Source organism: Eriocheir sinensis, chromosome 5 (assembly GCF_024679095.1).
Source record: "Eriocheir sinensis breed Jianghai 21 chromosome 5, ASM2467909v1, whole genome shotgun sequence".
In the NCBI taxonomy this organism is placed as follows: domain Eukaryota; kingdom Metazoa; phylum Arthropoda; class Malacostraca; order Decapoda; family Varunidae; genus Eriocheir; species Eriocheir sinensis.
Genome location: NC_066513.1, coordinates 19,573,482 through 19,591,857, shown reverse-complemented (window position 1 = coordinate 19,591,857; position 18,376 = coordinate 19,573,482). Strand labels below are relative to the sequence as shown.

Below are 18,376 nucleotides of genomic sequence, written 5' to 3'. Positions count from 1 at the left end.
CCTGGCAACATTAAGAAGCGATACAAAGTGATACAGGTGAAAAGAAAAAGAAAGAAGAAGCTATAGATTCCCTTGTTGTTTACCTGCAACAATAAACTATCAATCAATCAATCAAGACGAGAAGAAGATCGAAGCTAGAGAAGACGAGAAGAAGCAGAAGTAAACGAAGAGACCGAGAATTAAGGAAGAGAAGAAGAAGAAGCAGAAAAAAAAAGAAGCAGAGGAGCAAGAAGAGAAGAAGAAGCTAGAGAAGACGAGAAGAAGAAGAATCAGAAGAAGCAAAAGAAGAGAAGACAACCGAGCGACAGGTCAAAATAAGAGAGAATAAAAGAAGAAACAGAGGACCAAGAAGAGAAGAAGCAGCAGCAGAAGAAGCTAGAAAAGACGAGAAGAAGAAGAAGAAGCAAAAGAAAAGAAGACAACCGAGCGACACAGGTCAAAAGAATAAAGAAGAAGAAGAAGCAGCACCCAAGGCCAAGGACACGGCCACCTCTCGGCACTCAGGCACACACCGGCGGCCACGGGATAAACACTAAGCAGCTACAAGGGTGGGTATCATCTGCTCTGCTTACATGCCTATTGAATATCGTTACAGCTAAGCATCCTAAGCGAATAACATGAAGGTTGGATGTCAGCCTCGTCTCGTGTTCCTCTGAGGGTGAGGGGACTGCCTTCTGGTGTGCCTGTACCCAGCACCCCAGCAGAGGAGGCATGTCAGGGCGAGCACGGCGTTATCTGTAGCCGTGTGTGATAACTGTGATTCAGCTGCTAAGCCTCGGAGCTGCCAGGGGATTAAGTAATCTTCTTTAATCAACACCACACTTGTGTCTGATCTCGGTGCCAGGTCCTCACTTCTTGGCCCCTTCAGTGCCACTCAGCCATTGCCACAGCAGCTCCAGGGTTTGACAAGTGTGGAGACTACAATATATTTATACTGATTTGATTTGCTGAATTACTTTTTGCATGTTGAAGTGGTAAAACCCAGTGTAACTTACTCACATTTTGGTGAATGATTTTATAGATAAACTGATTACCAGGTTTACCACACGGTTATTATTTCCAATTCTCATACCATTATTGGCTCAGTGATAGTTCCATGTCTGCATATATCCAGATGTTAGGTTTGGTTAGATTTAGATAAGGGGGGTCAAGGGGGTGATGTTAGCTCTGGTTAGATTAAAATAAGGGGAGTTGAGGGGGCAATCCCCCCCTCCATTCTGAGTTTGTTAGGTTAGGTTAGATCTGTTAAGTTTATTTATTTTTGATAATTATTACTTTCAATACCGTATGCTTCGTGAAATGCCGTTGTCTCAGTGGTGGTCGGGGCAGCGGCTCACTTCAGCAGCGGCAGAGTCCACCTCCCTCATGGTCTTGTGAGGGATTAAGTGCATATTTTTCCTTATTTCTGTGCATTTAGGTGGTAATATCAGTTCATCAAGACACTGAGCATTCATTCATGTGTAAAATATGATGCCTTTTGTTGTCTTTCAGGGACAAGATGAGTCGCATCAACATTGATGAGCCACGATGGGACCAGGGCACCTACGAGGGGCGGGCCCAGCACTTCTTTACCATCACCAACCCACTCAACCTGCTGTGTTCCCCGGAGCAGTTGGAGAGGGCTAAGGACATAGTCACTAGATACAAGTATGTATGGCAACACACACACATACAAACATGGATGGTTGCAGTGATGGGATTCAGCCGGTTCGCACCGGTTCACAAGAACCTGTTCTTGGAATTTCTTTAATCCCAAGAACCGGTTGTTACTCTTAGCTTAAATCAGGGGTTCTCAATTTTTCCCCCATGAACACCTTTTACTTATAAGTTATAAGAACCTGTTGTTAGCGAGTCTTGGAGTGAGAGAACCTGTTCTTAAAAAATTTGAATCCCACCTCTGAATGGTTGTATAAAAAATAGGAAAGCCAGAGTAGGGCGTTTAGGGCAAAGACTGAAAGTGAGAGATAGAGAGCAATCTGTGGTGGGAGGCCTATTTATTGATGATAGTGTTCTTGGCAGAAAATGAGAGGGTGCTGCAAAGGACTGTGGATGAATATGATGGGTGTATGAGAGGGAAAAGTTGAATATAATTGTTGGTAATGCAGTTTTATTGTACCTTCATAATAGAAATGGGTTCTCAAATATTTTGGTTGAGTTAAATGATGTATCATGCTGGAAAAAACATTGATTACTTGCATTTTTTGGAAATTCAGGGAGTTGTTTGCTCCTAAATCCCAGCAAATGTCATGGGGACAACTTTTAAGGGGCTTTACCCTACTTTTTATCGAGAAAATATACTACAATTATAATAATAAAAAATCACATCATATATATATATATATATATATATATATATATATATATATATATATATATATATATATATATATATATATATATATATATATATATATATATATATATATATATATATATATATATATATATATATATATATATATATATATATATATATATATATATATATATATAATTTTTGTTTTACAGGAAGGGCGAAGATGTGAACCTAACAGATGATGAAATATGGAAAGCCAAAAATATATATGATTCAGCTTTCCATCCAGATACCGGTGAGAAGATGATGCTGATTGGCCGCATGTCTGCCCAGGTGCCAATGAACATGACCATAACAGGCTGCATGCTCACCTTCTACAAGTGAGTCCTACTTACCCTTATGTAGTTTTATATCTCATGGTATTTTAAGACATCAAATATAAATTGTTAAAAAATTGTGGATTTCTATATGTACAGTAAGACCAGGCAAAGTAAGATTAATTGGTGCTAAAGCCAGTCCAACTTAGCCTGAAATCAGATTTAGCCAAGATCCCACCCCACAACAGGTACCATTCCATCCCCCAGGTATAAAGCAGCGCCATATGATAACTGTAGGTGCAGCTCAACAATTATATTCCCCAATTAATCAATCAACCACAGGGAAAAGATGTGTCTGTAGTGTATTTAGTGAACTTGCCATTTTTGTGACCATTTGGGGATAAATTACACATCAATATTACACAAGACAAAGTTCTGACAAACACAAAAATATATACAAGACAGACAATTCGGAATTCAAAGATGTAATTTCAAAGTGGAATATAATGTCAACCGTGGGAACCAAGGTGAAGCTTGCCAACAACTGATCATCCACTCTGTGCACCCCATGATGTCTGCACCTCACATTATTTCCCTTCCTTCCCTTCTCTCAACGGACTGATACAGACTTCAGTCCTTTAGATGATGGATAATAATGAATAATATCAAGAGAAATAATTTGTGATGGTCAACACCACCCATGTACATTGTACATATATTCCTGCATAAATCTGAGGATAATTCCTTTGAAGTAGTGTAACAGTTAGTATACCTGGCTGTGAATAACTGGGCCCTAAGTTCAATCTTGGTCAGAAGCACTTGCCATCTACTTCATCCAGTCACATGTCCTCCCTTTTTGGGCTGATTGATAAATGAATATCTGGGGAATCTTTGGGTAGGTAAATTGTGGTAGCACGTGTTTGAGGCAGTTCTTGTGCTGAGTCTGTGTTTGCATCTACATACAGATATAAAAAATAATTATATATACTGGTAAAATAACATATCAGCTAATGTAATCACAGAAACTTTTGAAACATATTACCTTAGATGAAAACGACCTTTTTCTTTACTTCCAGGACAACTCCAGCAGTGATTTTTTGGCAGTGGATTAACCAGTCTTTCAACGCCCTTGTAAACTACACTAACCGCTCTGGGGACTCACCCATTAGTGTGCAGTAAGTGGCTTGTTCTGGATTTATAGCTTTTGTAATATCCACCTTGTGATATCAGACCTCTCGTTAGATATGGGATGAATATTGATTGGTAACTCAATTTGTTTGCTAAATTTATTGTGATTGCAAAGAAATCTGATGTAATGCAAAGATGTCATTGGGTACTTTTGTGCCACCAGATATGCCAGGTCATAGCATTTGATGAAGGAATAAAAGAGAAATAACTTATGATAGAAATATATCTTAGAATGGTTGTCAAGGGACAGGCTGTATTGTATACAGGTTTGTATTGGGATCAGCAAGCCACTACAGGAGATCTTATCATGAGATAAATACTTGAGATGGTCAAGCTACATCAAATTATAGTGGTGTGTTGATTCAAAGATTGTATTTGTTTGTGAAACACTAACTCATTTTACGTGTGGTTCTCTAAGGTATCACAAAGAGAAAAAAGGTTCTTGTATTTTTTTAAAAACAAAGTTACTGTTTTGCAGGCAGCTGGGAACCTCATATGTGCTTGCCACAGGAGGAGCATTAGTTACAGCCTTGGGGCTCAACAGTCTAGTCAAGGTAAAATTTCTCCTTAATTATTTCAGCTCTGAACTTAAACTGCTTTCAATATTAAATTAAAAGTTTTAATCAATCCAAAATATGTACTTGGAAAGGGCATTTGATTTGTTATCAATTGTTTTAGCTTATTGAACAGAAATGGCTTTTGTTAAGTGTTCAAAAGAAAACATAAACCTTTATTTATTATTCAAAAAGCTGATTCAATGAAAAGATGCTTTTTTCACATATCATTGGATATCAAGCTATTTGTAAGACTTAACTGTATACTCTGGTTGTTCTTCAGTCCATGCCTCCTCTGGTTGGCCGAATGGTGCCCTTCACAGCAGTGGCGGCTGCAAACTGTGTCAACATTCCCATGATGAGAATGAAGTAAGCCTTTTCACCAGTTGGTTGTTAACTTACATGCAGGTTTTCTGCTGTGAAAATTAATATTGGCTTGAAGCTTTGGCTGTAAAAACTATTTTTCACTTTGCTTAAAGGAGGATTGTAGTTTTATGAAGGGTACTGACATTTCTGCTCACCATCTTTGTTGCTGTTAAGACTGAATATATTATCGGTTAGCTATAATCCTGACAGTTTAGTACAAATATTTAAATGGATATGGTATGCAGTAGTGTGGAAGCTGCAGTTGTCAAGCTTTAGGGGAAGTAAAAGAGCTTATATTAATGCTGCATTTAGTAATTTTCATCGTAGTATTGAGTTTTATTAATCTCACACATACTTGCTTATTCACTCACAATCTGAAACTAACAGACAGAGAGAAGATATAAAATGTTTGGAAGAGGAGAAATGGAAACTGGCAGACAAAGAAAAAATGAATAAAATTAGGATAAGAAGAGATTTTAACAAGGAAGAACAGGCCAAAATAAAAATATTAGTCAGGGAAACAAAGGCAAAAAATTCTCAGAGAACAAAAGAGAAGACATGGTTCTTCTTCTTTGTCTTCACAGCTTTTACCCATGTTTACATAGGGATCTTTGGGGTTAAGGCTTGGGGTTTAAGACAGGATGCCTTCCTGATGTCACATAGTGGCACTGGGATTCAATCTGCCTCATTCCCACCTTTTTTTTTTACTGTATAGGAAGCAACTCAAGGGCAAAACAAAAAATGCCCGCTAAGCACTGCTCCTATGAAAAATATACAGAAATGAGTGGCTAAAAGGGAGGGCACATTCAAGGTACTTTACATTCTAACCCACCAGAACACCATGCCCCAGACAGAGTAATGGACTAGAGATTGAGGAAATGGCATCTATGGTGAGAGGAAATGAGGACAGAATAGACAACATGAAAGAATTGAAAGTGGCAAATGCAAATATAGATAACAATCTTGACTAGACTAGACATCAATGATTTCTTAACGGAAAAAGAGCCTGGCTTTCATGTGCCTCGTAGACAAAACTAAACTGATCACAGTGTCCAGGTATGAGGCTGTGGAAAAGAGACAGAGGGGTAGAAAGGGAGGATGGAGATAAAATGAAGAAGTTTGTAACATAGGTGAGTCAAAAGCAGTAGGTATGCATGAAAGGAGTCAGTTTGGTGACATAGCTGTGAGAAACTGCACAGAAAAGACATTTTTCCCCTACATGTATAGAACAGGTAATGCAACCAGGTATGCATGATTCAAGGAAATTGTTAGGATTGCATTAATGTAAAAAAAAATATATTTATAAACATAGCATGCTGAAGTACCATGAGTACTGAGTAGCCAATGATTCCATTTGCTAACAAATTCAATTACTTACAGAGGTGGTTGCCCAGAATGTGAGCATGTTGAAATGTGTATTTTAATTATTTACTGCTTTTATATATATATATATATATATATATATATATATATATATATATATATATATATATATATATATATATATATATATATATATATATATATATATATATATATATATATATATATATATATATATATATATATATATATATATATATATATATATATATATATATATATATATATATATATGTATATATATACACACACATACATACATACAGTGTACGCGGAAAGTATTGCGCACTACTGCCGGAAATCTCCGAATTACGAATTATGGTGAGGTTGGCTTTCGTACAGTGGAGCCAATTCGCACCATTTTTGTACGTCTTGTATTGCTGCCATGAGCGCGGGAAATGTGAGGGTGAGGGTATGTCTCTGGGCTGACGGTTTTCGCCTCGGTGCTCAGTGAGCTGCCGTGGAGAGAGACTGTACAACACTTTTTCCATTCCATAATGCCCTATGTACCTCTTTTTTCCTCCCAGCCTTCCTATTTTTATGCTATGGTATCTGCATGGCTCCAGCCAACCTCAGCAATGAAGAAAAGACCAGAATTTTGGCATGGAAGACTGAAAATGTGCCAACAAAAGAAATTTCCAGACGTACACGGCAACACAAAAGCACCATTCGCTGCCTGATTGCATCCGCTGGCACCCTCCCTCCAAACACCATACCTCTAAGAAAACCAGCGTCTGGGAGGCCAAGAAAGGCATCCAAGGCGAGTGATACCCTCATGAAGCGTGAGGTTATGAAGGATCCGTGGATTACAGCTTGTGAACTGAAGAAGTTGCACCCAGATCTGTTAGATGTCTCAGAGCGAACCATCCAGGAACGGCTACAAAAGGAACTTGACTTACCAACATTCAGGCCGGCCGACAAACCCCTTCTTACAAAGCTGATGAGACAGAAGAGACTTGCATTTGCACGCAAATACAAGGAGTGGACTCCAGAGCAATGGAGGAACGTGCTTTTTAGTGATGAAAGCAGCTTCAGATGCATCAGAACACGGCAAGGGAAAGTGAGGTATCCCAAGAACTCCAACCGCTACTTGCCTCAGTGCACATGTAAAACTGTGAAACACCCTCCTAGTGTAATGGTGTGGACTGCATTTAGTGGTGATGGGGGGCATGGAGGGCTGTATCTCCTCCCTAAGGATAAAACAATGACAAGTGAACACTACATGCAAGTGTATGTAGCAACACTTTCCATATATATATATATATATATATATATATATATATATATATATATATATATATATATATATATATATATATATATATATATATATATATATATATATATATATATATATATATATATATATATATATATATATATATATATATATATATATATATATATATATATATATATATACTACTGGCAAAGCATGAACATATCTTTTGTTTAGCAGGAGTGGGATATTATTTAAGTATCTGTCTCATTTCATCACCAAGACACTGATGTTCAGTGATGTAGTGGTTGAGATACAAAACTTACTCATTACTTTGGGTTTCCATGTTTTTAAAAAAAATATTGACCTAGCCAAAGTCATCTCAGTACACACAGTGCATTACATAGGAGTAAAGAAGCAGAAAATAGGTAAATACATAATTCAGGTACAACTAACCTCAAGGTTTACTGAAACTTCTCAAAGAGTGAATTCATTTAGATTTAGATTATAGGAATTAACAATTAAATTAAATCAAATTATTGATTCAGTAATAAGAGAAGACAACTACTAACTCAGTGGTTTTGATAGATTTTTCTTAGTTCTTATGAATTAATTTTTAACTGTAGATCTCCATGGCTAATTTTTCTTTCATCCATAGCATTAGCTAATAACCTTAGCCCCTGTGTGTCCCTGTGCCCATATAGACAAGTGTACATTACCACATAGGGAGCTTCAAGATGGAGTCACACTCCTGGATAAGAATGGAAACAAAGTGGGAAACAGCAAGACAGCTGCCAAGTGGGGCATTGCAGCTGTGTGTGTGTCTCGTATCTTGATGGCCTCTCCTGGCATGGGTTAGTATATTGTATGCTGTTTTACCCACTTACCAGAGGGGAAGTATAAGGAAAAATATGTTGGTAGCAAGACTCTTGCACTGCTATCACCCTGTTGATGTATCTCTATGTAATTTGAAGTTAATGCAGATTTTCTTGTGCATACACAAACTGACTAATTATCAGTTCTGTACATTAATTCTCTTCCTTGCATGTTTTCTTTCCTCTAACTTCAGAACATCATTCATAAAAAGTGGAACTGATGGATGGTATACCTAATAACTTCTGTAATCATGGTCTCTTTGTATTTACTGATATTTTAAACTATTTGTAGCAGGTTGCAACCAGAAGACATTTTAGAAAAAAAGATGAAACCATTACCATCATCATGTGGCTGGAATTAAGATTTCAATGAGAATAATGAGCCTCTGTGAACATATTAAACCCTTTTCAATATACACCAAAATTTTACAAGGATATTAAAATGTAAAAAAAAAAAATAATAATAATAAAAAAAATCCCCCTACCCAGTACAGTATGTAGTGAATTTTAAATTCATAAACGATCAATGTTGAAAACATGTCGCAACTTTTGAATAATAATAAGTTTTCAGCCTGGCTTGGATCATCACAAGCCTTGAATCATACCTGCAGGTGTATATCAAGCTTAAATACTGAGTACATTTTTTTACCTTGCTGTATAGTATGAAAATATTTTTTTAAGAGGTGTGAGTTGTGTTAAGAATAAAGATCTCCCTGGCTTTTTTCTTTGGGGTTTAATGTCTAGTGTTGTAGTAATGAATAGCTCACTTGTAGTGTCTTACAGTGTGAGGGTAAGGGGTAATTATTGTGCATGTCAGTACTATAGAAAAGCATGTGTACATACCGTATAGTAAGGCAGACAAAAAATTCTTTGATGTCATTGCCATCCAACATTCACTTATCAATCACTAACATGCACAATGGAATGGTGAGTGGAAATGTCAGTACTCTGATAAATGTGGTGTGAGAGAGTAAGAGGTTGGCTTTGTGGTGGCTAGACTTGTGTGTGGTGAATGACTCAGCCCTTGTGTGACTTAGAGAGTGGCGTGAAACGGGGGTGATGCTTCTGGACCAGGAAAACAACACAGTGGGATACAGTAAGGCAGCAGCCCGCAGAGGAGTCACGATGGTGGCCCTCTCACGGATTCTCATGGCTGTCCCCAGCTGTGGTAAGACACTGTCATTACATATGATGTGATGATTGAGTACGTACGTACATCTTAGTTGTGGACGCATTGATAGTCGTTGTGAAACCTACTAACTTAGATTGTGGGCTATATTGCTGTGTACTGGAGTAGTCACTCTGTATATGTATACATAGCTCATATTTGTCGTAGTTGCCATTGACATTCCTGCAGTTATTTTCATCTAGTATTAATTGTTTGTAGTGCTAATATCGGAAATTTCATAATATCAATTAAAGTATACCCAACCAGGACTCGAACCACAGGCGTGCGCCATGCTTGTGGTTCAAGCCCTGGCTAGGTATACTCAACCTGTCTTTCTTTGGCCTAAAAATCAATTAGAAATATTTTTTTACTAATTTCATTGCAGTTCCTTATCTAAAATTCTTAACAGAAATGGAAGAATCTCAAATTTAAGTCCTGGTGAAAGAGTCAGTGAATCAGCAAGAACAAATCATATAATTGCTGTGAGTGTGACAGTGTCACTAGTGTAAAGTGACCAAATTTGTTGTTCATGCTGGTCAACTGCCTTTGTTAGGTCTGAATTCAAATCCTGGCTGGGCGGGTGCTGATTGGCCAATTGATTTTTATTTCTTGTTTTATACACATGCACAGTTTACTTAGGGTATCATATGAGAGTATATATAAATACTTGTTTTCAATGTAGTCCTCCCATGAATATGTTTATGAATATTGAAAATAATATTAAGTAAGTTTGGATTTCATGAGGTAATTGCAATAGTTGAAAATATAATTGATTTAGAAAACATTTATGAATGGACTTACAGAACACAAAACAGCTAACACATATTTGGCAAAGCTGTCCAGTCATCCCTTAGCTTAGGTTGTTGTAGCCTTCATTCCTTGCTGTCCTCTTTGAAGGACATTGTTCAATGACAAGTGGTAAACCAGTCATGTTTGTGAACACTATTCTCAGACTTTGTGATAGCCTGGGGTGTCCAATCGCTGAAATAAACTCTCAGCTATACACAGTTATACACAGTAAGCAAGCCTGCAGACATGCTGCATGCCATGATTTGGAATTGATTTTATTGCCTTTGAGAAGTAATATAACAGTTTTGTTGGGATCTTTTGATTGTTTTTTGTTGAATGCATTTGAGAAACACAACCCTTTCCTAGAGAAAAGAGGAAGTTAACTGATAAGGAAGTAACATATGTGAGGAAGGAAGTGAAACATTTTGGTCTAGCTTTAGATGACTGAGGACAGTTCTAAAGTTGCGGTGGAGTGGTCGTGTAATGCAGGGGAAAACAGAGAAATCAGTAACCTTAAATAACTAATGTATTAACTGTTAAGCATGGGATTGTAAGATGCAGGGCAGACATTCCCATGTCACAGTTAATACATTAGTTATTTGAGGTTATTGATTTCTCTGTTTTCCCCCGCATTACACACTGGTCATTATCCAAAACTGTTAACGTATTGTGTGCTTTTATAAATTGTGACACAGTTCTCAACCCTCTACTTATATTGGGGGTTATAAAGCTTTTACTAATTACATCAGGTAGTTTCTTATTGTACTAAAAAATCAATGTTTTGTTTTCAGTGTTACCGCCTATTGTAATGAATATACTTGAGAAGCGTGGCACCCTGCGCCGGATGCCATGGATATCTGCTCCTTTACAAGTGGCACTGTGTGGTGTGTGCCTCACTTTTGCCACCCCAGCATGCTGTGCTCTTTTCCCTCAGAAGGCATCTATTGCTGTGTCCAGTCTGGAGCCTGAAGTGCAGGTGGGTGTGCTGAGGGACTGTGCTGTGGCAAGACAGCTTCCACCTGTCACTACTGGGGTCTAGATGACAATGTGAATCTACCACAAATGTCAAATTTCTTTCTGTTGTTGCCTGGTCTCTTGGTATCATTAAAGGCCAATATTATGTTTTCTTACATTGTCATTTGTGAATTTAATGTTTTGCTGCAGTCAGATATTTTGATATAAAGATACATTTTGTGCATCATATTTTCATAAGTACTTTAACAGTATATTTGGATGTTTCAGGAGAAGATCAACAAGCTGCCCAATCCCCCAGAGGTTGTGTACTACAACAAGGGTCTGTAGGAGTGGTTGTGTTCAATGGTTGTAATATTAGGGTGATGGTCAAGTGAGTCACCCCATTTGTATATGTGACCTTTGGTTTTGTATATAATTTTAATGCATTAACATTCTTCTGTGAGATATATCTTTGAAAGTTTCAAATACGCTTAATATTTTATGTCTGCAAAAAAGACAGTGTCATCATAGTTTATTGTACTTATCTAATTAGGTTTCTCCTTAAATGTGTGCAATATCTAAAGCATAATTTAAATACAGCATCGGTATGTTTTTATGTGACAGTAACAGTGCAAAGCTAGGACTGACCATCTGTGTCATGGTCATTTAAAGTTGGAAAATACAATGTAAAACAACTCCATGATTGTTTTACTCTGCACCTTGTTCAGCTTGGGATCCAGAGGTTGTGAGTTTGATCCCTGCCCACAGCAGCTTCCTGGTGAGAAAGGTAGTGCTCTCTTGTAACCCTGGAAGAGCTACATGATCCTAACTACCATGCAGCTCATATTTTTTCACTTTTAAATAATTTTTGACAACCAATATGCATATTAATAGTTGTGGTAGTAGTACTAATATTAGTATAGTCAATGTAATAGTAACAATAATGATAAAATCCTAAAACACTCTGTATTCTGATTTTGTATTGCATTATTTATGCTTTTTTTTTCAATTTTAGAGGCTTAATAGTTTTTATGTTCAAAATTGACCTTTCTTTCGGCCACCTCTTTTGATTCTTTTTTGGGAGCAGCGAGTAGCGGGCTTTTTTTTTTTTATTTATTTTTTTTTTTTTTTTTTGTGCCCTTGAGCTCTCCTTTGTTGTAAAAAAAAAAAATTCTCTCTCTCTCTCTCTCTCTCTCTCTCTCTCTCTCTCTCTCTATATATATATATATATATATATATTTTTCTCTCTCTCTATCTATCTATCTATCTCTATCTATATATATATATATATATATTTTTTCTCTCTCTCTATCTCTCTCTCTCTCTTGGGGTAACTCTTTATTGACTCTGTAAGGAGGGCTCTCCCTCGCTCTGGTCGCGGGTTCAATCCCAGGCAGCCAGGGGATAGGCTACCTCGATCACTCTCTCTATATATATATATATATATATATATATATATATATATATATATATATATATATATATATTATAGTAAAGAAAGGAGCTCAAGGGCAAAAAACACACACACACACACACACACACACACATTAGATATGCCCTTTATCATTAAATTATTAGGGAGTAATTTGCACCCCTATCGCCGACGTTCCTACATATAACTAATAAGTAATAAACACAGACTTTCTTGGTCGGTGTGTCTGCATGGGCCTTGAGCACTGAGCCATGCTTGAACCCAAGTCTCTCTGATTGAGCCCCGCGGGTTTGTTTACATTCCGCCTCTCGCACGGCACCGCGGCTCCTCACGCAGGGCACAGCCTTGGCCAGCCTACTGCACATAGGGGCTCGTGGAGCTGCCTGCGTGTCCATGGCCTTCCCAGCCCTCTAGAAGTCTAGATCACTGAGGAAGAAGATACAGAAAGGTAAAAGCACCAACACTCATACATTGTTGATCAGTGACTAACCTTATTTCAGCGACTGTAGGGAGGCTACTTACTTATTTGTCTTACTTGTCGCAAGTTCTAGTGGGGATTACTTAGGTCAGCCTCCCCTGTGTGCTTGCCTCTCAAAGTTGTCACTCCTGTCATCACGGATGCTGAATGGGGCTATAGACTACCTACTTTGCGAGGTAGGCATATTTAGGTAAATTTTGTTTAAGGTCAAGTTATTGGGGGACACTTGGGATATAATTATATAAGTGCACCCATCTCTCTGTGAATGACACCATTGTGCTATATGAAGTACTTTATGTACATACAACACTGCTGTGATACTGTGCTGTTGCAAATAAATCAGTCATTCACAAGGTATTGTTAAAATATGTTAAGGGGTGATATATCGAGGGATTTATTTCTGTTTATCACATTTTGGCAGCAAATCACAGATCAGTTATGGTTAGGCTAGATTTAGTTAGGTTAGGTCAGGTTAGACTACGTTAGATTTAATTATTTATGATAAATACTTGATACACTTTGTGCTTCACCATTGATTGTTGTCACTGGTGGTTAGTGTCCCGATGGGTGTAGTTCTATAATTTTAGCAAGGTAAAACTCCAGAATTACACATAATTCTGGATGGCAGACTAGGCCACTAACTAACCTGCGCACGGCAACTCAGTATTTTTTTTATTAACAAAGCCTTGTGTAAACCTACTGACAGTAACCTTAAGTAGTAAGCTGTCTATTTTAAGGACTTTAACCTACTGCAAGTAAAATATTAATCTATTCCTGTAAAATTACTTCTACAGCGACAGGTTGCTACGACGAGTGAGAGACAAGTCCTTTTGTGTAATAATACTAATATTTTTTGTATGATTAATAAGAGATACAAATCTGTAAATTATTTTCAAGTAAGGGCCTGGAGAACAGTCAGCACAGCCATGTAATGGCCACAGAACAGAATTATGTCAGCTCCCCATCTGGCAAAAGCAACATCACAATCAACATTGACCCCAGAGAGCAGTGGCTGAGGCAGAGGCTGCCCCGACACCTTCCCAAGAGAATCAACGACCTGTATCTTGACCAAAATTCCAATTTTAAGGTGAGTAGGTTTTGCTGCATCCTTTAAAATTGTTATAGTTTAGTGTTTTCAGTGGAACTTTGTGCACAAACTTCCTTCCTGGTATGGCTTCATAATTTGCCAGTGAATTATACTCATATTGTGTTCATTAATGACTTCAGTTTAGGTAATAATGTGGAAAAGTATTATAGAGTATTTAAGGCTCTCATGTATTCCCATACATGGCCAAGCAATACTTTTTAAAGTATTGGTGGTAGCTACATCACTACAACTTTTGAAAAGTACCAGTAGTAGTAATAGCAAGTGGTATTTTTCTTATTAATTAGATGAGTCTCCCTTAAATGAGGCAAAGTTTCGCAGGGGGCAAAAATGACACATAATTATATGAGGCCAACATTGGTGAAAATGACAAAAATACAGTGGACTCGTACGGTCTAGAAGGGCTGCTCCATAACAGCATCTCACTTGCTGTTCCTTAAATTTAGGGGCTGCTGAACTCAGTTTGCGAGTAAGTGGCTTATGCACACACAGATAACAAACAAATGAACATATAATCTGGGTGCCAGAAAGCATATGCAGTTCAGAGAGGCTTCCCTTTGATTGGATATTCTTTGATTATATATCACATTTTGGTGTGTTCAGTTTCATTATGGATGACTTTTCAGCACATTATTTCTTTTCACTGTCACTTTCTTTTTGTATAATTCCTATTCTTGCTTTGCAGAGCCAATACCAGCGGGGTCTGAGTGTGCTGGGCGCGAGTGGGTGGCTGGTGGTGCATGGACTGGGGCAGACTGTGCCTCATGCCATCAACCTGGCACTCTTGCTCCAGGCAGCAGTCAGCTCTCCTGCTACTGTGCACACCAACACATCAACAGTTTACTTGCCAGGTGGGTTTGTCATAGTTTCTCTCTCTCAATCCATTTTTTTAAGTGAATTACAATTGCTTCCTAGTATTTTATGCTTTTTTTTATGGTCCGCCTATGTGGCAGATAGGCTTTCTCGGTTGGCCCTGGTGGTCAGCTCCAGTCTGTTATGGTGCAGGCAAGTGTTTATAGTGGTGCCATCTTGCATTTGTTTGTTATAATTCTTAAGGCTAACCACTTGTCCTGCAGATGACCTTCATGCCTCTCCAACTGGTGCAGACCAGGACTACTACTCGCAGGAAGTACCAGTGATCCACATAAAGATCTCCCTTCAGAACAGGCCAAGCCAAGAAACCCTCGGCACAAAGGATCAGGGCTCAAAAGGAGGTTAGTATTTGTGTTTGTGGTACTCAGAGAGAGAGAGAGAGAGAGAGAGAGAGAGAGAGAGAGTGTGTGTGTGTGTGTGTGTGTGTGTTTATGAGATATAGTTGAAACTAAAAAGTAAAAGTTGAAGTGTTTAATGTGCAAATGCTTATAATATACATTTATACATGATTTTCAATGGTGTATTCTTAGCAAATTCATTTTATGTGAAGCAATGTGCCACCTACATTCTTGCAAAGTGGTAGTGCACTTCTGAAGACCAAAAGGACTGTGCAAGACTAATTGAAGATTTGATTAACTGTGTGTATAGATTTTAGATTGGAATATGGTGTTGCCATGCCTTGTAGCAGCAGTAGTAGTATACTATAATAAATCAGTGAAGTAGATTTCAGGAGTAAACTTCTTACCAGATATGAAAAGTGTAATTAAGAAAAAGTTTAAGAAAGTTACTTTCAAGAATATTTTTCCAGCTTTATCAGAAAGCAAGAGACATAAAGCACCCAACAGCAAGCCTATGTAACAGAAAAGTGACTGCAGGGAGCCACAATGTTCTTCAGTTTGCGTGAACTGACTATGTGGCTGGGTGTCTCCATTCTGGAGGTGAGAGAAAAGTCTACATGATTCTTTCAGTCTTCATTTTGATGACAAAGTGCCTCTCATTATTCCAATTTTTACCTTGTTATCTTACCATGAAAAAAATAGAGGCATTGTAAAATGTTGTACACATGCCATCACTATGTGTATCCTTGCAGGTGTTTATCTGGCTGACAGCATTACTTGCCACCCTGGTGCTGGTGGTTCTTCGAGTGGAGGAGGTGTTCTCTGCTGTTAGCTGGTGGCTGGTCCTCAGCCCTATGTTCATAGCCGATGCTCTCAACACCTACTTCTGTGTTATAGTTTTAATACGCATGTACCTGGATGGAGTACTGAAGCCAGCTGCCCTGCGAGCACTATGGAGCTTCTCCGTCCTGACTCTGGGCTTCACCTTCAAGTTTCTGTTGTGCCGCAAGCTAAGTGAACCTTCCCACCTGGAGTACTCGGCTGTCATGTCTCCTGTGTTTGTCCTCCTTCAGTTGATACTGATACGAGCCTGCCATCTCAACTAGTGTGATTATGCCAGTGATAACTACTGCTCCTAAATTTGCAACTAAACTTGTGTAATTTATCTCCATCTTTATCAGCAACTTAGTCCTTTTGCATCTCAAAATCTTGGATTCAGTGATGTGTGTGACTTATGCAGTGCATATAAGTCAGCAGAGTATCATCATCTTGTATAAACTATTGCGGTCATGACTCACTGAATCTGAGAATTCAGGGTGTAACACAGGTTAGGTTTATAGTTATGGGTTACTTGTGAAAATCCCTTATTAAAAACTCATGGTTATGATGGAATTCTTCACTTGTTACTGTCCAATAAATGTTATTACCTTGCATCAGTGGTTAAATGCCACCTATTGAACTGCTCATTGAATTTGCATTTGTTTACTGTTGGAATGTCATGTAAATAACATTCTTGCAATAGTTAAAACAATTACATTGCACATACATTAGGTTAACTAAATGATTATAAAGCTGTACAATGCAAGGGTAAATTGAAAGGTATGGAGAGGAGGTGGCTGAGTGATCAGCATGCAGGTGTGGCATGGAGGATCGAGGAAAAAAAAAAAAAAAAAAAGTACACAGCCAATTGGCACTCTCATGGCATATTAAACATCCCTTTTGCTGTCTATGATTTGGAACAAAAAATATTGTTTGCTCACTATTAAATGGCAGAATCTAAACTTAATGGAGATCAAATTAATATGCATACAAAATTTTTGTATGGAGCCATTTGAATCATAATTTCAAAGTTTGTCACTATGAATTTTAACAAATAACTGAGAAGAGAAAATCAGTGAAGAACAAGGAGGCTTCAGGAAGGGAAGGGGATGTGTGGATCAGATATTTTCCTTCAGGATGGTAGTAGAAAAAATAATAGCAAAAGGAAAGAAACTATACGCTGCCTTCACGGATTTGGAAAAAGCTTATGACAGAGTCGACTGGATTGCATTGTGGGATGTTTCAAAGATTTATGGTGTGGGAGGAAAACTACTTAGTGCAATAAAGTCTTTCTATGAGGATGCATCTGCATGTGTCAAAATTAGTGAAGAAACAAGTGAACATTTTGATATAAAAGTGGGCTTAAGACAGGGGTGTGTCATGTCACCATGGTTGTTCAATATTTATATGGATGGCGTTATTAAAGAAATGAAGGGCAACGTTGGGGAAGTTGGAGGAAAAATGTTCGCTGAGGGAAGGAAGTGGGTACTGAATTCGATACTGTTTGCTGATGACACAGTGCTCATTGCAGAAAATGAAAGTGACTTGCAAAATTCGGTCAGTGTTTTTGATAGTGTCTGTAAAAGGAGAAAGCTGAAAGTAAATGTCAACAAAAGTAAAGTGATGGTTTGTGAGCGAAGAAGAATGGAAAATAATTTTGAATGGCAAAGAAATGGAGGTCAATGAGTTAACCCTTTCCATCCATGACGCAGACGTCGGTGTCATAGTATGGAAAGGGTAAAGAAGAAATGGAAGAGGATTAATCCTCTTCTAAACCTCTTAATCCTCTTCCATTTCCTTTTAATAAGTTTAGAAGAGGACTACAACCCTTGCCATACAGTGACGCTGTCGGACGTCGGCGTCACCGGAGTAAAGGGGTTAAGTACCTTGGATAAGTTATGTGTAAGCATAGTGGTTTGGAGGGAGAGATAAGAGAAAAGGCATTGCAAGGAAGAAGGGTGGTAGGGTCTTTGGGACGAATCATGAATGGCAGAAGAGTGAGCATGGAGATAAAGAGACCCAGTCCTGACCGAGGTCGGACGTGGGTCATGGCGCTCCGAAAGGAGTAGCCCAGGGCCAGCCTGTTGGCCTCTCCCCTTCCCCTTCATCCCCGTCTCCCTTTTCATCAAGAAACCTACTTCAAGAAACACTACTTAGCAAGTTATTTTTTGTGACATTAGGTGAAACCATGGTGACAGTCTGACAGACAGTGAGTGGAGTGC

At 38.2% G+C, this 18,376-nt stretch overlaps 2 protein-coding genes across 6 annotated transcripts; both read left to right on the top strand.

Moving 5' to 3' along the window:
* Window positions 1–394: 394 nt before the first annotated feature.
* Window positions 395–11,807, top strand: LOC126984919 (sideroflexin-1-like). Of its 3 annotated transcripts, none has more exons than XM_050839196.1 (9): window positions 395–548; window positions 1,492–1,647; window positions 2,509–2,676; window positions 3,690–3,788; window positions 4,280–4,355; window positions 4,639–4,724; window positions 9,236–9,366; window positions 10,947–11,131; window positions 11,398–11,807. In XM_050839196.1, the coding sequence occupies exons 2-9, from the start codon at window positions 1,499–1,501 to the stop codon at window positions 11,455–11,457; spliced, it is 954 nt and encodes a 317-aa protein (XP_050695153.1). In that variant the 5' UTR covers window positions 395–548; window positions 1,492–1,498; the 3' UTR covers window positions 11,458–11,807. The 3 variants fall into 3 exon arrangements, with proteins under 3 accessions (XP_050695153.1, XP_050695154.1, XP_050695152.1); XM_050839197.1 differs by lacking the exon at window positions 395–548 and adding an exon at window positions 774–909; XM_050839195.1 differs by lacking the exons at window positions 395–548; window positions 9,236–9,366 and adding an exon at window positions 8,050–8,177.
* A 1,015-nt stretch (window positions 11,808–12,822) lies between these two features.
* Window positions 12,823–16,768, top strand: LOC126984891 (transmembrane protein 203-like). Of its 3 annotated transcripts, none has more exons than XM_050839190.1 (6): window positions 12,823–12,989; window positions 13,917–14,106; window positions 14,810–14,975; window positions 15,201–15,338; window positions 15,806–15,935; window positions 16,088–16,236. In XM_050839190.1, exons 2-5 carry the CDS (start codon window positions 13,951–13,953, stop codon window positions 15,853–15,855), a joined length of 510 nt encoding a protein of 169 aa, XP_050695147.1. In that variant the 5' UTR covers window positions 12,823–12,989; window positions 13,917–13,950; the 3' UTR covers window positions 15,856–15,935; window positions 16,088–16,236. The 3 variants fall into 3 exon arrangements, with proteins under 3 accessions (XP_050695147.1, XP_050695150.1, XP_050695151.1); XM_050839193.1 differs by having other exon boundaries at window positions 12,831–12,989; window positions 13,921–14,106; XM_050839194.1 differs by lacking the exons at window positions 12,823–12,989; window positions 13,917–14,106; window positions 14,810–14,975 and having other exon boundaries at window positions 16,088–16,768.
* Window positions 16,769–18,376: the final 1,608 nt, after the last annotated feature.

Excerpts from the sequence above, each read along its gene's own strand:
- LOC126984919 (XM_050839196.1), top strand. The coding sequence starts at position 1,499 with ATGAGTCGCATCAACATTGATGAGCCACGATGGGACCAGGGCACCTAC. Across the intron at positions 2,677-3,689 it reads TGCATGCTCACCTTCTACAA|GACAACTCCAGCAGTGATTT; the intron begins GTGAGTCCTACT and ends CTTTACTTCCAG. Across the intron at positions 4,356-4,638 it reads GGCTCAACAGTCTAGTCAAG|TCCATGCCTCCTCTGGTTGG; the intron begins GTAAAATTTCTC and ends GTTGTTCTTCAG.
- LOC126984891 (XM_050839190.1), top strand. The coding sequence starts at position 13,951 with ATGGCCACAGAACAGAATTATGTCAGCTCCCCATCTGGCAAAAGCAAC. Across the intron at positions 14,107-14,809 it reads ACCAAAATTCCAATTTTAAG|AGCCAATACCAGCGGGGTCT; the intron begins GTGAGTAGGTTT and ends CTTGCTTTGCAG. Across the intron at positions 15,339-15,805 it reads GGATCAGGGCTCAAAAGGAG|CTTTATCAGAAAGCAAGAGA; the intron begins GTTAGTATTTGT and ends ATATTTTTCCAG.